Source organism: Leptonychotes weddellii, chromosome 6 (assembly GCF_054177405.1).
Source record: "Leptonychotes weddellii isolate Sample4059 chromosome 6, ASM5417740v2, whole genome shotgun sequence".
NCBI classification, from domain to species: Eukaryota; Metazoa; Chordata; class Mammalia; order Carnivora; family Phocidae; genus Leptonychotes; species Leptonychotes weddellii.
Genome location: NC_138374.1, coordinates 38,915,432 through 38,931,863, shown reverse-complemented (window position 1 = coordinate 38,931,863; position 16,432 = coordinate 38,915,432). Strand labels below are relative to the sequence as shown.

The window sequence follows — 16,432 nt, the reverse complement described above, 5'->3', positions numbered from 1 at the left end:
GAACCATGAGAGACAATGGACTCTGAAAAACAAACTGAGGGTTCTAGAGGGGAGGGGGTGGGAGGATGGGTTAGCCTGGTGATGGGTATTGAGGAGGCACATTCTGCATGGAGCACTGGGTGTTATGCACAAACAATGAATCATGGAACACTACATCTAAAACTAATGATGCAATGTATGGGGATAATATAAGAATAAAAAAAATTAAAAAAAAAAAAGGAATGAACTATGGACACTTGCAGCAAGTGGGTATATGAGGCTAAGCGGAAGAAGCCAGACTGAAAAGCCCACCTATCATATGATTCCATTTATTTGACATTCTGGAAAAGAAAAAACCATAGGGACAAAGAACAAATCAGTGCTCATCAGGGCCTAAAGGAAGGAAGGGGGTTGTGACTCCAAAGAGGCAGCATGAAGAAGCTTGTTTGTCTGGTAGAACCCTATCTTGATTATGTTGGCGATTACATAACCCTAAGCATTTGTCAAGGCTTTTAGTACTGTATACCCCCCCCAAAAAAAAAAGTGAATTGTACTGAATGTAAATTTAAAAATAAAAATACATATAATGAAAAAAAAAAAAAAAAAGAAATACCACACCATGTAGAAGCCCTGAATGCACTTTCAAAAGAAAAAAGAAGGAACCATACAAATCTAAGGGCCATTCCAGTGGATGCTCTGAGCTCCTAGGAGGCTGGTGGGAGAGGATTTTTCCCAGGAAGAGGCCACCCTGAGTAGCTGGCATGAACACCCCTCTCTCATGAGTGGTTAACCCCCATGAAGTCTCAACCCAGCCCTCCTCGAGCAAGGAAGTTGCCTCTGCAGTTTACTCCTTGTTCCCAGTGCCCCCTGGCGTGGAGAAGGCAGGGCCACTGCTCTGTCCACACCTTTGCCGAGTTCATGACTGCAGACAGAGGTTGACTTCTGTGGGTCACCTGCCATCTTTCCCAGAACCTTTCCCAGAAAAAGAAAACTAACAACCCCCACAGGACAGTAAAGAACTCATCCTGGGCCAAGAGCAAAGCTGAGAATAAGAAAGCCAACTGATTTGAGGATGGAGGATACTATGGGGCATGGCTCTGTGTCCCAGATGGGAACATCGGAAATCACTGGCAGAGCCCCATGGGCAGAGCCGACATTCCAGAGATCTGAAGCCCCCCCACAGCAGAGCTCAGCTCGCTGATGCTGGAAAACCAGCTCCAAGTTGAGGACGCCTCTGGGTGGCAAGTGTTGTGGGTGGCAAGTGTCGTGGGTGACACTGGAGAAAGTGGCTGGAGAGTACCAGGCCTTTACTTAGCCTGACTAAATGTGATGCATGCACTTTCACAGACTCTTTTAAGTCGGTAAAAAATACAAGACGCCAAATTCAAGTTCTCTTAATTACCTTACAGCATATTGATCCAGCTCTGTGCAACCTTGCCTTTTTCTGTGTTTTATCTGCTTTGTTTTTATTTTTGCATATGAAACTCTTTTTAATAGTTTTTTTTTTTTAATTGCTATATTAGTCTCTGGCTGTTTTGAGGCCACAATGCATCAATTATCTCTTCCTAAGAAGACCATGGTTTGTGTGCTTTGGGGAATTACTTCTTTCTCACTGGATAACAGGTTGCAGGTGCCCTGCCCACCTGTAGCTAAGATGCAAGTAAGGACAATAGGACTGAATCTGAATCCTGAACAAAGAGATAAAAAGAGACAGAAAAGAATTGATTGTCCTTCCAATACAGCAGTAGAACTTCAACAAACTTTCTGCTCCATGACTGTCCTCCTATCTCTTGCCCCTCAGCAAGAGATTGGACAAGCCTGACTCCTGCCCACCACCCATCCTGCTTCTCCAGACTTCTTGTGGTTGCTATGTGCCCCAGATAAACTGCTGATACGGCTTTTTCATCTGCATTGGCCAAAGTCAGTGCCACGGCTATGTTGATAAATATCTGTATCTATCGGTTATTTTCATTTCAAAATATGGGAAGGACACAAGACAAGTATCAGAGATCCTGGAAGCTGGAGAAGTTGAGAGAATTTCAGACACTTTTGGGGTTTAATAATATAACCCTCCCTTCTCTTTGCAGATAGCAAAGCTCGTAGAAGGTTGGATGAGCCGGGTGTCCCTGTTGGCAGAGCCTTCAGTTTCCATCGAAGGAAAACCGATGGCCACTGGACTTGGGATAATGAGAAGAACTGGTTATTACACAATCTCACCTTTTCCCCCTTTAGATGTTCTTTCCAGGGCTTTAAGGATCCTTTTGGGGATCGAAAGAAGTCAAGTTTAGGAGTGGACTAATTCAGAGTGGAAGGCAAGCATCTTAGTCCCAGCCCTGTTCACTCTGCTGGTTAGAAGAAAGGACATGACCCCTTTTCTCAGAAAAGTATTCAGGAGATGCTCCCCATTTTGCTGGGGTCTAGAGAAAGAGAAAGGGGAACTTCCTGCCCAAATAGGCCATAGGGAGGCAGAGAGTTGAGTGGGGACCAAGTGAAAGGACCTCTCTTCCTAATGCCACAGACACAAAACAGAAGGAGAGCTTTGGGGGAAGACCAACCACCCCAAATCCTCTGAAGAAAAATGTGAGCAAAAGAGGTCTCTGAGATGAAATCGTTCACCAGAGAGGTACGAGGGAGAAAAGGTTCAGAGAGTAGGATTCTCAAAGTGGTTGGCTATAGGCACCGATCTGGCATAATCATCACAGCTGTGAGGACTTGGTCTGGTAATACCAAAGCATCTAGAATAAAAGCCAGCCCAGAGTGTAGGTGTGGACACAGCCCAATTACCCCAGAATCAGTATTTTTGGAGGAAAGAGCTTGAATAGTCTCCTAAATCCAAATAATTTTTCTCGTGCCTCAAGTTAAGGACAAATGAAGCAGCTCCAAGGACTATAAAGCTGTGCGGTGGGTATCGGCTTCCAGTTGAGGTCAGTCATAAGCCCGTAACCGCTCCACGTCAGGACCCAGAGCAAATGTCCGCACCAACTGAACAGACTTTCCAGGGAGACCTTCCCACCCCAAATGGCAGTCAAGTAATTCACGCTCTCCGCACCAGCGGGACCTCATTCTATTCAAATTTTATGACCGCTGGTAGCTCCAACACAAACTCTAGAGGAACAAGGTGCCATCGCGAGCTGCCCATATTTGACTGTTTAACCAGAAAACAAAATGAGGACAACTAAAGAAAATGCCTCGCCCCCCTGAAAACACATGCAGTCTGGCTCTGAGTCTGCCACGACGTCCCTCAGCTGCCTGCTTCCACAGACGTCTAGGGGTCAGAGCCGAAGTGCAGAGAACTGGAGAAAACCACGTTGTGTGGTAAAGACCGGAAGCATAATCGTGGGTCACCTGGGGCCACAGATTTAGCACACACGAAGTCATTTCCCGTGGCCCCGGCCAAGGAACGAGGAGGCAGAAATAATCCACCTGCTCAAGGAAAGAGGCAGGAGTGATTTGAATAATTATCTGTATTTTAGACAAAATGGGACATTCTATTATGTTATGCAAATTCAAATAACGGACTTTTTTATGTGAACTACATCAGTTTACATCCTCATTATCTCAAGTTTTTGGTGTTCAACCGCATGGAAACTTGCTGCTGTCTTCATTAATTTACTGTAGGTAACTGACCTAGTCAAACATCCCTGAATATGACATAAAATTCACAGACTGCATTTATCCATGAATCTGGCTGAATTCTGTGTTTCTCCCCTCATATTAAACATGATGACAGATGCACCAACAGAGGTGACTGGGGACCTTCTCCCAGGCATTGTCTTGCAGAGAGATAAAGTTCTGTAATTAAGCCGCTGTTCACCAATGTGGAAATAATTCAGTGTACTGGAAAACGGTAATTAACTAAACTATCATCTATGTAACAGCCGGTTACACATGGGACTCGTTAGAACAGACTTTGTTTAGTGTCCAACGGCTTTTACTTTAAGTTGGGATGGAACAAAAATAGGATGAGGGACTTCACACCTGACTGGGATGGTTGTAGAAGTGTTCTCCCATTACCACTGAGACCAACTGGGTTGTAAATGAGACCCAACAGCTGGGAGAAATACCATCAGTATGATGTTCTTTAGAACTGCTTCAAAGACTTGCCCAGCCCCAAAGGGCTGGGCTGGAGGTCTGAGACTAGTGGTTGGGTAAGAGCATAGTTCAACAGTTAATGAAGTGGTCTCAGGAGATGCTGGGCAGTTTTCAGAGCATCATGAGAAAGAGTTCCGGTAGGCTCAGTCATACATTTTGTAAGGGAAGCGAAAAGAGGAGAGAGTTAATGAACACCTTCTAGCATAGGTGGTAGTAGCAGGTATCCAAGGGGTGTGAAGAGATCTGCTCAAGGTCACACACAACTGCATGGTAAGTAGAGCGTCAGGATCAGAGTCCACATCTGCCTGGCTCCAAAACCTGGGCTCTTTTCCACTATGCCAGGCTGTATGTTCCCAATTTCCCCTTGGAAGGATGGTGTAGACCAGTGGTTTTCATCCTTGGCAGGATATCAGAAGCGTGTGTGGAGCTCTTAGAAATTAGAGTTGTCCAGAGCTACCCAATACTACCCTTTGGGGAATGGAACCCAAGCATCTGTATTTCTAAAAAGCTCCAGGATTAATCACCTCTGATGTGCAGCCAGAATTGAAAGCCATTGATCCAGCTGCAGTGATTACACAACAATTTAACATAAATAACGTTTTCTTTATAGGAGCCCAGACTGGTTCATTCATTCAATAAACACTTTAGAGCTCCTACTACCAGATGAGCTAATGTTCTTGGTAAAGCATCCATCTTGGTCCCTGGAATACAGAAGGTACTCAATACTTCAGTTAGATCCATCACCGGCCCCGCTGTCCAGACACTGGGCTAATTGATGGGAATGCAGAGGTGGAGAAGCGCCAGCAGACTCCAAGCAGGGACAGGCAGGTAAACCATTCTCAGCAATTTGGAATCACAGCCTGCTTGAATGCATATACACAGGGAGGGCAGGCAGCCCATGGAGGTGAGCAGGGGAGGTTTTATAGAGGGGAGTGGTGTCTGAACCGGTTGTGAGGTCCACACTGGGGTATGATAAGCATTCACTGCCTTCCTCCTGGAAGGCCCTGGAGTAAAGGCTGCAACGTACAGTCACTATCTTCACCCTCATGCTAAGAGGTCTGATATCGGCAATGTAGCCATTGGGCCAGGCTCGGTTTTCAGCAGAAGAGAGAAACTGGGGTTCAGAGGATGTCAACGCCTAGCTAGGAACCAGGATCCTGGCTCCAGAAAAAGCCCAGCTTACACCTTTCATCCCCCAAATCCTCCGGAAAATGGTAGGTAGGAACCCCTGCACCTGCACACACCGCATGGAAGGCCCAGGGGCAGACACATCATTTGTATTCCAGTTCTGTCCCGGCCACTTCTGTATCCTTTTTCCAGGGCGAAGGATGCCTTCCTCCACTGTTCTTGAAGAGAATCAGGACAGGTAAGAAGACACTGTGTACTTTTCCTGGCACAGACAAGGTGCCATAAGATGTGACTTGTCTTCCCCATGCCCGTGACTGCCCAGCACAAGGTCCTTGGGAGGGAGTAGCGCCTGGGCTGCCATTCACTCAGCACGTCCCGTGGGTAGGTGCTGTTTATGGCCCTTTCCATACCTTCCTTCGTTGAACCTCAGGGCAACACTGTGAGGTTGGCATAAAGGAAGAGGGGTAGGTACAGGAGAGAAAAATCTCTCCATGGAGTTGAAGAAGCATCAGAGGAGTGGAGGCAGAGAAGGGCATGGAGCCAAAGGGAGTGTCCCTCGGAACAAATCTTCCACAGAAAGCAGCTCGCCCACTGGCTGCTAGTCTGTGTGGCTGTCCGGCCACCCCAACCTCCGTCGGCTCCTGTCTGCCGTGGAGGCAGGGCCTGGGGGAGGGCAGGCAAGGCAGGCAGCACAAGCATTCCGAGCCCCCAGCCCCCAGCCCAGCGACAGATGATTCATCCCTCACTCTCCATGTCACCTCCCATTTGTGCAGCTCTCATCTTTATTTCATTAATATTTTATTCTCCGAGCAATGCCTTCCCCCATAAATCAAGGGGGTGGCTCTTTACTGCAAGCACAGAGCCTGCTGCGCTCACCTGCACTGGGTAACTACATAATAGTCGGATTCCTTAGAAAAAATATGAGCCCAAATCCACATGAATATTAAGGGGTTGAATGCACATTACTATTCTTCCTCAAGTAGGTGTCTAAAGTCTGAAGACATCTCAGCACAAGCCATCAAACACAACTAGACCGACACCCAAAGACAGCTTTCTGGCTCTTAAGAAATATGGCCAATGCCCCAAAATGAAGCATTCTAAGATTAACCAGACACTTGCACCTAATTGCAAATGTTGCTCCATAAAACACAGGCAACCAGTACCACAAAGTGGTTCTGGATTAAATACCATTATTATTTGTGGAAGGCTTCTATTATCCTGTTGTGTCAACCCCTTCCTGCTTCCTATTCCCTATGTGATGAAGTTCCCAACCACTTGGCCTGGTACCAAAGTCCCTCAGAGGAAGCCCCTGCTCCCTGGTCCAGCCTCCTCCACTCACATCCCCTTGCTGATGCTGATGCTGACACTCCAGCCCCCAGAGCTCCAGGCGGGGGAGGAGGGGGTGAGGACTATTTACCTCCATGCTGTTCACCCTGCCAAAACTTCCGATCTCACCTCCAGCTCTAAGATCTGTACCAACTCTTCAACACTGACTTCTAACACTCCAAGCCCCAAGAACTCTTCACTAACAATTACCCCTGCCCCCTGTGTTCCCCCCACACCCAGGCTGGGCTGGGTGCCCTTTAGTACATCCATGGTACCCTCTGCTCACTTGAGAATGGTCCTGATCAATAAGGACTGCTTTGGTCAACCTCTCTGCCACATCTGCCCCTGAGGAGGCAAGATCCCTGAGGACACGGGCTATGACCCCACAGGCATATTTATGAAAGGAAGAAGAAGAGGGAGGGAGAAATTTCATTTGAAAATCAGAAACTGGGGTGCCTGGGTGGCTCAGTCATTAAGTGTCTGCCTTTGGCTCAGGTCATGATCCCAGAGTCCTGGGATCGAGCCCCTCATTGGGCTCCCTGCTCAGCGGGAAGCCTGCTTCTTCCTCTCCTACTCCCCCTGCTTGTGTTCCCTCTCTCTCTCTCTGTCAAATAAATAAATAAAATCTTAAAAAAAAATCAGAAACCCATAAAAATAGGAAAAAGAGGGGATATCTCCTACCATGCAGCCCTTCTTAGCAACACCAGAAGGAGCTGGAGGAAAGGTGGCTACTATGCCTCTTCATTGGTCCTCATTCCTACCTGGAAGCAGGTTGGTGGCAGAGGCAGAAATTTCCACGTTTTCTAGGTAGGACCAATGTATTTCATCCTCTCCTCTTGTGCCTGAGATCCTGGGCTTATGCAGAAACCAGAAGAGAAGGTGGGATGCTTTACTGGCAAGAAGAGAGCTGTTCCTTGTAGCTAGGTCATTCCTTGGTCTCCTGGTCTTTTCTCTACGTTTCTCTCTTTTACCTCTGCCTTCTATGTCTCTCCAACAATCTATCCCAATGCCTGTCCTTTTATCTCTTTCTGTCTCTCTGTCTCTGTCTCTGTCTCTCTCTCACACACACACATACACACACACACACACACTCTGATCATTCATTCTGGGCTGCCCAGGTTAGGCTTGTCACTAAACACTAAACGGGATGTGAAGGGACATGATGACTGGAAGCAGATGAGGATGCCCAATGCAGAGAAGAATGGCCTCTCTGCAACTGGCTCACAAGGGACATTCTGGAAGGCTGAGCCTGGGCACCCTCTCTGCCCATGCCATCCCAGGTCAGCGCCTCCATGATGGTGAGATGCTCACCCACCCAGAGAGCCTCTCCTGCTCCCCTGACCCAAGGGCATTTGCACAGAGGAAATCAGGCTATGGCTGATGGGGTTTGGAGAAAAACCAAACCCAAACCCAAATCCAACAACATGGAGAGTGGACGCAATGGGATCTGGTCCTCTCTGGTCCCACTGGGAGTAGCTCCAGGGCCACCCTACCCTGGGTGTACTCTGATGTTTCTGTACATATGGCCTTGGGCAGTGAGAAGCAGGCTGGTAACGGGACATATATGTGGCCTTTCCTTAAAGCTACTCATCAGAATAATTCACAGGTCCTCCCCATGACTTTTTCACAAAAAAAAAAAAACAACAAAATTTCCAGTACCAAAAGTTCAAGCAGAACCATTAACCATTCCTTTCAGTGGCTTTCCCTTAAGTCTCACCCCTCCTTCTCTCCTGTGGCCCAGGGGTGAAAAGGAGAAGGAGGAGGCTGTGGGAGACCCAGATTTGGCACTTCCTTGCAGGGAGGTACAGAGAAGGCAGAAGAGGAAGATGGATGCCCCCAGAACATTTCCAACACACTGAGTCAAACGGCAAGGTCCTTCTAGCAAAAGCTCAGCGCGATGGCAGAGAGCCCGCTGAATGGAGAGTCTGTCCCCACCCCCACCCGGCCAAGGGCTCCATGACAGACTGATTTATGGGCTGTGGCCAACCAGTCTCTCTAGGCTGCAGAGATGGTGGCCATGGCGACGCTGCCTCTTCGGATTTGGGGTTGGTTACCTTGCTGCCTCTTTGAACTTTACACCTATTTGTTACTGACATGATCTGCTGATGATCGTTCAGAAGCAGCTGAGGTCTATGTAGCACACAGTGGCAGCCCTACCATGTGGGCTTATGGCTGGGCTTATGCCTCCGTGCCTGTGTGCAGGGTTCTGCTGGCAGAATATCAAACGGCCAAGTGGCCCTCCGTGCCACCCTCCTTGGGGAATTGACTCCAGGCTGCCTCAGTGAAGCCTTCATATAAAACAAACAAACAAAATGAGCTTGAAGAAGAGCAAACCCAATGGAAGGAAGTGTCATGGGCAGAATCAGCTCATGGTCAGCACACATAAGGCAGGAAGTGTGCCAGGACCCGGAGTCCGGACAAAGCCTCAGTGCTCCCTGTGCTGGGTGTGCACAGGCTGGGCCCTATGAAGACGAGGGAGGAAAGGGAGGAAGGGAGGCTGGGAGAGGCAGGGGCCAGTCCCTACTTGCATGCTGGAAGAGCAGAGCCCTGTGGCCCTTGCTGTGAAAGCCAAGAGAACCAGGAAGGAAGGAGGTCTCCTCTCTTACCCTACAGTTGTTCTCTCCAGGTCAGGGAGGCACATGGGCGGGGCAGGGTAGGGAAGGGCTCTCTGGCGCTGCTCATGCTGTACCCGCTCTATAGATAAATACAGGACTTTAGTGGCCACGGCTGGTGCCTTGGCCCTCCGTTCAAGCATCAAAACATCCCCTCCATTTGTTCTCTTGCTTTAAAATCGAACTGAAACAACACCACCATCCTACCCACCCACCCCCCAACCCCCCCGCATAAAACATGGCTGTGTGCACACAAGTGACTCCGGTAAATAGTAAGTGGATGAAACCCCTGCCCATGGGATTCTCCTGCCTCCAGGCTGCAGAAAGGGGAAGCAGGACGTGGGGCACAGACCTCTTTGGGGGTCTCCTGGTGGCACCGGTTGCTGTTCCACCACAGCTCCAGGGCGGCCACCAGGCAGGCGAGGAGGAGGCCAATGGCCAGGATGCAGAAGACCCCAGCGAAGCTGTGCAGCTTGAGGGATTTGCCGTTGGCCTGGGCACTGGCAGGGCTGGTGAGGTCACAGCGGCCCATGTGTGGCCACCACTTCTGCTTGAGCACATCGAGGTCCCCGGTGTCCTGCAGCTCCAGGATCCTGCAAGATACCACCCATGTGAGCCCCTGGCCTCCTCGGCATGGTCCTGGGGACCCTGGTCCCTTCCCCAGCATGCTGGCCCTCCCCCAGCCAACGTTGAGCCATGGCAGCTCTTCTTCTGCCCCAGCTGGCCCCTTCCCTAACCCATTCTCCACTCTGCAGGCAGAGTGCTCTTCCCACGGCACACATCGGGTTTTGTCTCTCTCCTCTTTAAAAGCCTCAGTGCTCCCTCCCACCCTGTCTGGTTGCCCATGGATAAAGTTCAATAGCAAAGCACATAAGGACCCTTCACATGGGATCAGGGGCAAAATACAGAACTGGATGAGGCAACACTCAGATCACGGACTTACAAAAATGCTTTCTTTCAAACTTCAGTAACCACAATGTAAGTCTCTCCGACTAGGATTCACCAAATCATTCATTCATTCATTTGCCTTGAGGAGTATCTGCCTTGTGCTATGTACGATGTTCACACTGCTGTGGGTGAGGTCCAGAGACACATACATGGATTTTGAAACAATAATATAGAGACAGAGGCTGTGATCAATACTATGATATGAAGATAGAGGTGCTAAGAAATGGTGCACGGGGAGGGTGGTCCAGACTGGGGCATCCAGGGAGGACCTCATCAAGGAGGGGACGGTGAGCACACACCTGAAGGAAGGTTAGTCACCAAATAGCTCACACTTGTCTAGCACATTCTAGGTGCCAGGATATAGCCTAAGCGCTTGAAAGGTAGTGTTTAATTCTCATGTCAACCCTTTGAGATGGTTCCTTCCATTTTTCCATTTTTACAGAGAAGGAAATGGAGGCACAGGGAGGTAAGGCATCTTGCCAAAGTCACTTTGTGGTTGGCAGGGATGGCATTCAATGAGGAGAGACTACAGCCATGCTTGAAAGTCTGGTCTCAGCTACTGGTGCTGTAAGTCTGAGGGGTGCGGGGAGGAGGAGGAGGATGGTGGGAGATGAAGACAGTAAAGCAGGAAGAGCTGAGAATGTGGGCTCAGAGAGGGTGTGAGAGGAATCTGGATTCCATCCTCTTCGCCAAGGTGGGGCAACCCGCGCTGCTCCCGTATTCCCCATGTAGGTGTCTGGATGGTGGTTTTCCTTTGTTGTGGTATTTGAAGGACTCCCTCTGTAATCCAGGGGTCTAGACAGTGAGCTAGTAGTAACTGGTAATCCCCAGGCTCCTCATACCCAAGCTTTTCCTTTTGGGGAAGATGGTACTCTTCCAGCCGGGTTCACGGTGATATAGCCAGGTGATTACACCTGCGGTGACAGCTCTGAGTCCTCCAGGTGTGCACACTTCAAGAGCAGTGGTTCGTTAGAGCCAGGAGAAGCTCACTTCCAACTGGCCAGTTGAGCAGTCTCTGCCCTGGACCTGCATTGCAGGCCAGCTGGGACTACAGGCTGAGGCTGAGCGCTGTGACCATGCATGAGCTGAGAGTGGTGGAGAGGGGAGGTGACAGTCCAGAGGGGGTCCTCTGACCTGTCAGCATCACAGGCCCAGCATCGCATGGCCTCCCCAGATCTCAGCTGAGTGTCACGGGACAAGGGACTTGCCCCCTGTTAACCTTGGCTGTCTCATCGTCGCAAGACAGACCCACGACCCTACCAGGTGAGTAAATCCTTCAGGACAGGGGTTGTGTGTTACTCTCCATGGTTTCTCCCGAGCAAGCACAGTGGCGGCCCAGCTTGGGCCATCAGTGAATGTTTGTTGCGTCAATATACGAATGAATGTATTAACTGAATCGTGAAAACTAATCTAAACTAAAATGGTCATGGTGAGATAATGAGATAATGTCTGTTAAGTGCCAAGGACACAAGTCGGCACAAAAGACTTAAAATGCCGCAGGGCACATAGGGGCTTGGTCACTGAGACAAATTTGTGATTGACGTGTGCATTTGTGCAGCTTGGGCTTGGGCTCGGTATGCCACTGAGGGCCACAGACCTCTCACATGGCACATCCTGTGATTAACTGGGCAGCTGCAGTGTCCCACTATTTCTGTGTGGCTCTGGACATGTTAGGGAATCTGTCCACCGGCTCATATTGAAAGGCCATTTTCTAAGTCTCTGTTGGCAGGTCCGAGGAAGCTGGGCCTCCTGACAGTTAGAGGAACCCCAGGGCTGGGTATGCAGGATCTCAGGGCTGTGGGAAGCCTTGTGGGTGGACTCCTGGCTCGCCAAGGAGAGACCGCAGAGCTTTGTGTGTATTGGCGCAGATGCTGTTCTGAGGGACATCAGTCCGAACCCAGACCTGCCATTACCTAGCCATGTCAGGAAACCTCTCCACTTCAGCGTTCTTATTACTAAAATCGGAGATTATGGTAACTCCTACCACAGAGTTATTGTGACAAAATGAAAAGAGGGGACACATGGCCACCCCTGAGCTCAAGATCTGGCAAGTAATCAGAGCTCCCTAAAAGCTGGTTCCAGTGGCATGGCCTGACGCCCATGTTGACCAACAGCCCTATCCTGTCCTGTATTGACCTGCACTGCCTTTCATGGAGACCACAGTAGGGACTGGTCATTTTCCACTGTTTCAATCCTCCTAACAGCCTGTAAAGTAGTTCTTATAATGTCAGTTTTATGTCTTGAAGACCTGAGGCTGAACATCTAGATGACTGGCCCACGGTAGCAATCAGAAAGTAGCAAGGCTGCTCTTCAGAGCTGGGTCATGCTGACCCATGCTCTTTCCAGAACATCAGGCTGGTAAGTGCAGTTAGCCTGCTCTCGGAGAGTTATGTTCTGGTCTAGGGGCCCACGAGACTCTGGCCAGAGCATGGCTGTAGGGTCTGATTCCTCTACTCCTCTGCTCATTGACTGCAGCATTAGGCAGGCTGCTAAGTTCTGCTGATGCTTGCCTTCTTCCTGCTCCTTTTAACTGTATGCGTTTTTATGCCTGATATTATCCCAGGAAGAATGGAAGGCAATTTATAGGAAAACATAGAATAAAATAAAAAACAAATCAAAAGGAAAATTTAAATATGTAAGCAACATAGGAAAGATAAAACAAGTCACGGGCACCAAATGAGTCTTAGAACGAGGCTAAACTAATGCACACCAGAATAATCTACACTCCTGCTTATGAATAAGCTGGAGTAGATAATAGCCACTTCCTGAAGCCAGTCGTTCTATTTTCCCAGACAGATATGATTGCAGGTGCTTTCCTTTGGTCAATAGTTGTGGAGCTTACTACACAGTAGGTGCTCCATAAATGGCTATTAAGTTGTTAAACATTTATTGAATGCCTGCTTGCAGGCCATGGTCCACAAACAGGCTATAGCACTCAACCCCTATCATACACACTTATAAGGTGTAGCCTATAGATCCTGTCCTCTGCCAAAGCAAGGGAACGTATCTGTATTCAAGGAAATAGCTTAATTCCCAGGACTAAGGGAAAGAAAGTCACAGCAGTTCCAGATAAGACTGGGATCTATTTATATAAGACCTTTTTTCTGTAAATGGCATGGAGCATTACTTTCTGGATCTGCCCCCTTCTTGCTCTCAGGCATGCCCCAGCTAGGGCCAGCTCACGGTTCTGTATGCACCATACAACAGAGCCTCTGAAAGAACCACTGGCCACAGTAAGTTGGCAACCCAAGGTCTGAGTGTTCCCTCCAAGTAGAGACCCATCTGCCCAGGTGGGGGAGGAGGGATACTTCCAGCTCAAGAGGGGCTGCAACATAGAGCCAGCTGATGATAATTCTGGAGACCGGCACAGCCCACTGGGGACATTTACTTAGAGTCATAGAGCACACAGCCTTCTCATGAAAGCTAAGAGTAATAACCAGAATAACCAGGAAATTGGACTAGGCACTTCTGTTTATGGTCACTCCTCAGGTTGGGGGAGCAGCCAACAGAGTCTCTATTGTGAGAAATTTTGAGTAGAACCTCAGGGTCAGCAAATTGATAGATAATGAACAGGCCTGTTCCAGGGCAAGCCTGAATTTTGGGACCCCACACCCCCACACTGGTCCTGGTCCACTGCCATCTAGGGCCACACAAAGGACATGGGATTACTTCTGCACCCAGCAAGCCCTACAACATTGAAAGTGAGCAACCACCCTCTTCCCGCTCATCTCCTGCTCTGGGTTGAATATCCTTAGGTTTCCCCCGATCTGGTTTGAGCCTGCTATTGCCCTGACCCCCTGAACAATCCAGCTGGGAAGCAAGCTCCTTCCTCTCTCCAGTGTGCCAACAATCACGTCAGCGGACTTTGGGAGATCTCTGGACAGTCCAAGTATGTGGGGACCCTAAGCTTCCCTCACTGGGGACCCTGTGCTTCCACGACTGCTGTTTTGGGGTACATTAGTGCTGCTGCTGCATTGGCCCCACCAGCTCCACCATCTGTTCCAGAAAGGTGCTCACAGGTTGATGGTGTGTGGAATGCCCTGAGCTTCTCATCTCAGAAAACCAACTGGGGGTACACCTCAAGAACACCAATATATTACACATCCTGGAGAGAAGTCATTCCTTCCTCATGCTTTTAATTGGAACAGTTGATAAAACTCTCCCCCTGCTTCTCCCTGGTCGTCTCTCTGCTCCAGGGAGCAAAGGGAGGCACAGAATGTATACTTGATTAAATTCTAGAAAAGAAAACCAAAAGCCTCATTTAACTTAATTAGTTCTACCCCTTTTCTGAGTTTTGCAAACAAGCCACTGAAAATTTATATCTTTTCATGAGAAAACTTGAACGAAGTTTCTCTAACCACTCTCGACCCCCCAAATGGATTATCCTTACTGATGGGATGCCTGTGTTTACCAGGCAACTGGTATTGCCCCTAAGCCTGGGTACCATGCCAGCTTTTTCACTTGGACACTTCTGCCATTTTGGATTTTGGTGGACCAAGGCAGAGCCTGTCCTTAGGGATTCCTCTCTGGGCTCCTCAGTCCTGCCGTCTTCACTCACCAGGATGTCACCTCACAGACATGTGTGAGTGGTGGGCCTAAGGCACAGACGTCCTTGGGAAGGGGAGCCCCAGGTAGCAGGCTGGCTACTGGGAAAAGGCCACTGAGCTAACCCACGCTCCTCACTTCTACCTTATCTGGTAAGGCCGAGACACCTAGTCAAAGACTAAGGTAAGTTTCTCTGGCAGAAACAGTGGGGTCTGACAGACTATTTTTCATAAGGAAGTTGGCCAGGTATTCAGACTGCGCACTTGGAAACTGGATAATGCCCCAGTATCCTGAGAAGAATGGGCTCAACCAGGGATGGACTCCCACCAGCAAATTACATGGGAAACTAAAAAGGCCAATACACACTAGACACATTTCTAGTGGAGGGTATCCATGTACCTTTGCTTAGGCTAGAATACCCACCCCTATACAGTCCTCCTCCCCACTTCCCCAGACCCTACACCTACCATTTGCTAGTATTAATTAACAGGAAGCTGATCTGGGGAGGATGAGGAGGAGGCAGGTCATGAGCCACTGTCTACTCTGCAGTGGAAGGCAGGTCTCTTGCCTGCCCCAGCAGATAGCATCGGCCTCCTCAGCCCATGTGCCCATGACGACAGGGTCAGCTTCTCTGACCACACTTCTTTTCAAGACTCCACATTGACTCTTCCCACATTGACTTTTCCCACAAAAGCCAATGTCAGAAGTTCTATTACTTATAATAATAAGTACTTATCGGGTCCTTGTTAGATCCAATTAATTATTCACTTAGTTTTCAATAACTGGGCCTATCTGGCTAACTCCTACTCATCCTTTAGGCCTCAGGTGTCACTTCCTCTGGAAAGTGCCCCCTGGCCTGCCGGGGCAAGGGGGTGGGGGGCTGGTCAGCTGCTTTCCTCTGCCCTCCTCCACCTCTAGAAAATCCTCTCCATTGTACCAACTGCCCCATGCCAGCTCCCCTGCCCACGTCACAGCTCCTACCGAGACTGTGCACCTTCATGGGAAGGGACCACATACTTGCTCTTCTTTACCCCGGGCTGGCGCGGGACTAGATGGGGTGGGGGGAGCTGTGCATGCTGGCACACAGTCAGGGCTGAGGAGACGTGACGAAGAAACAAGTTTGTGTGGGCTCTCGTCACCTAAAAGAAGGCTATCCTCCAAGCCAACCTCCCCCAACCCGGCTGGTGGTGCTTACCTCTGGGAGAAAAGGTCCCTGTAGGGGCTGCCATGTTGTAGGGCGATGCCGTAGCCCTTGCTGCTCACGCTATTGCCAATGACAGTCACAGAGCAGTCGTCGTCCGTTAGGGCTGCGTACTCCACCACCGCCACATCCCACAGAAAGGCGTAGTTCCCCTTCTTTGCCTGAAAGACCAAAAGCACCATGAAGTCAGGCACGTCTGCATCAGTTTTCGGCTGTGAGTACTGCAATGGTGGGATGTGCAGGACCCTCCTCCATGGCCCCCTGCCTGCCAGCCAGCACCGCAAGCTCTCCTCTTATTTTCTGGTGACAAATTCCCCCCGCCGGCTGATGCCACCCACTGTGCTTAGACGTAAAAGGCCACGATGCCGCCTCCAGTAGGCTCCAGGGCAGCTCCCGTCACACAGAGAGGTGGGGAAGGAGAGCGGCAGGTGGGCTCTCCAGCTAGCCTCCTGCTCACAGTGGCAGGGACCTAGTTCTCAGATTACCAGGCTCACCCTGGAAAGTGCAGAAAGGCTGACCCGGAGAATTGAGGTTTTCTGATCAGAGATTTGGGGAGGAGAGCATAATAGTCCCCATTTAGTATTTCTACTTAGAACCCAAC

At 49.5% G+C, this 16,432-nt stretch overlaps 1 protein-coding gene across 1 annotated transcript in view; it reads right to left on the bottom strand.

Moving 5' to 3' along the window:
• LOC115937588 (glutamate receptor ionotropic, delta-1-like) overlaps window positions 1-16,028 on the bottom strand; it is a 20,242-nt gene extending 4,214 nt beyond the window's left edge. The window contains exons 1-2 of the mRNA XM_081823966.1: window positions 15,826-16,028; window positions 9,490-9,730 (exon numbers count right to left, since the gene is read on the bottom strand). Of these exons, the coding sequence (XP_081680092.1) occupies window positions 9,490-9,730; window positions 15,826-16,013 (429 nt within the window). The 5' untranslated portion in view covers window positions 16,014-16,028. The remainder of the gene's footprint in view (window positions 1-9,489; window positions 9,731-15,825) is intronic.
• Between the last annotated feature and the right edge of the window lie 404 nt (window positions 16,029-16,432).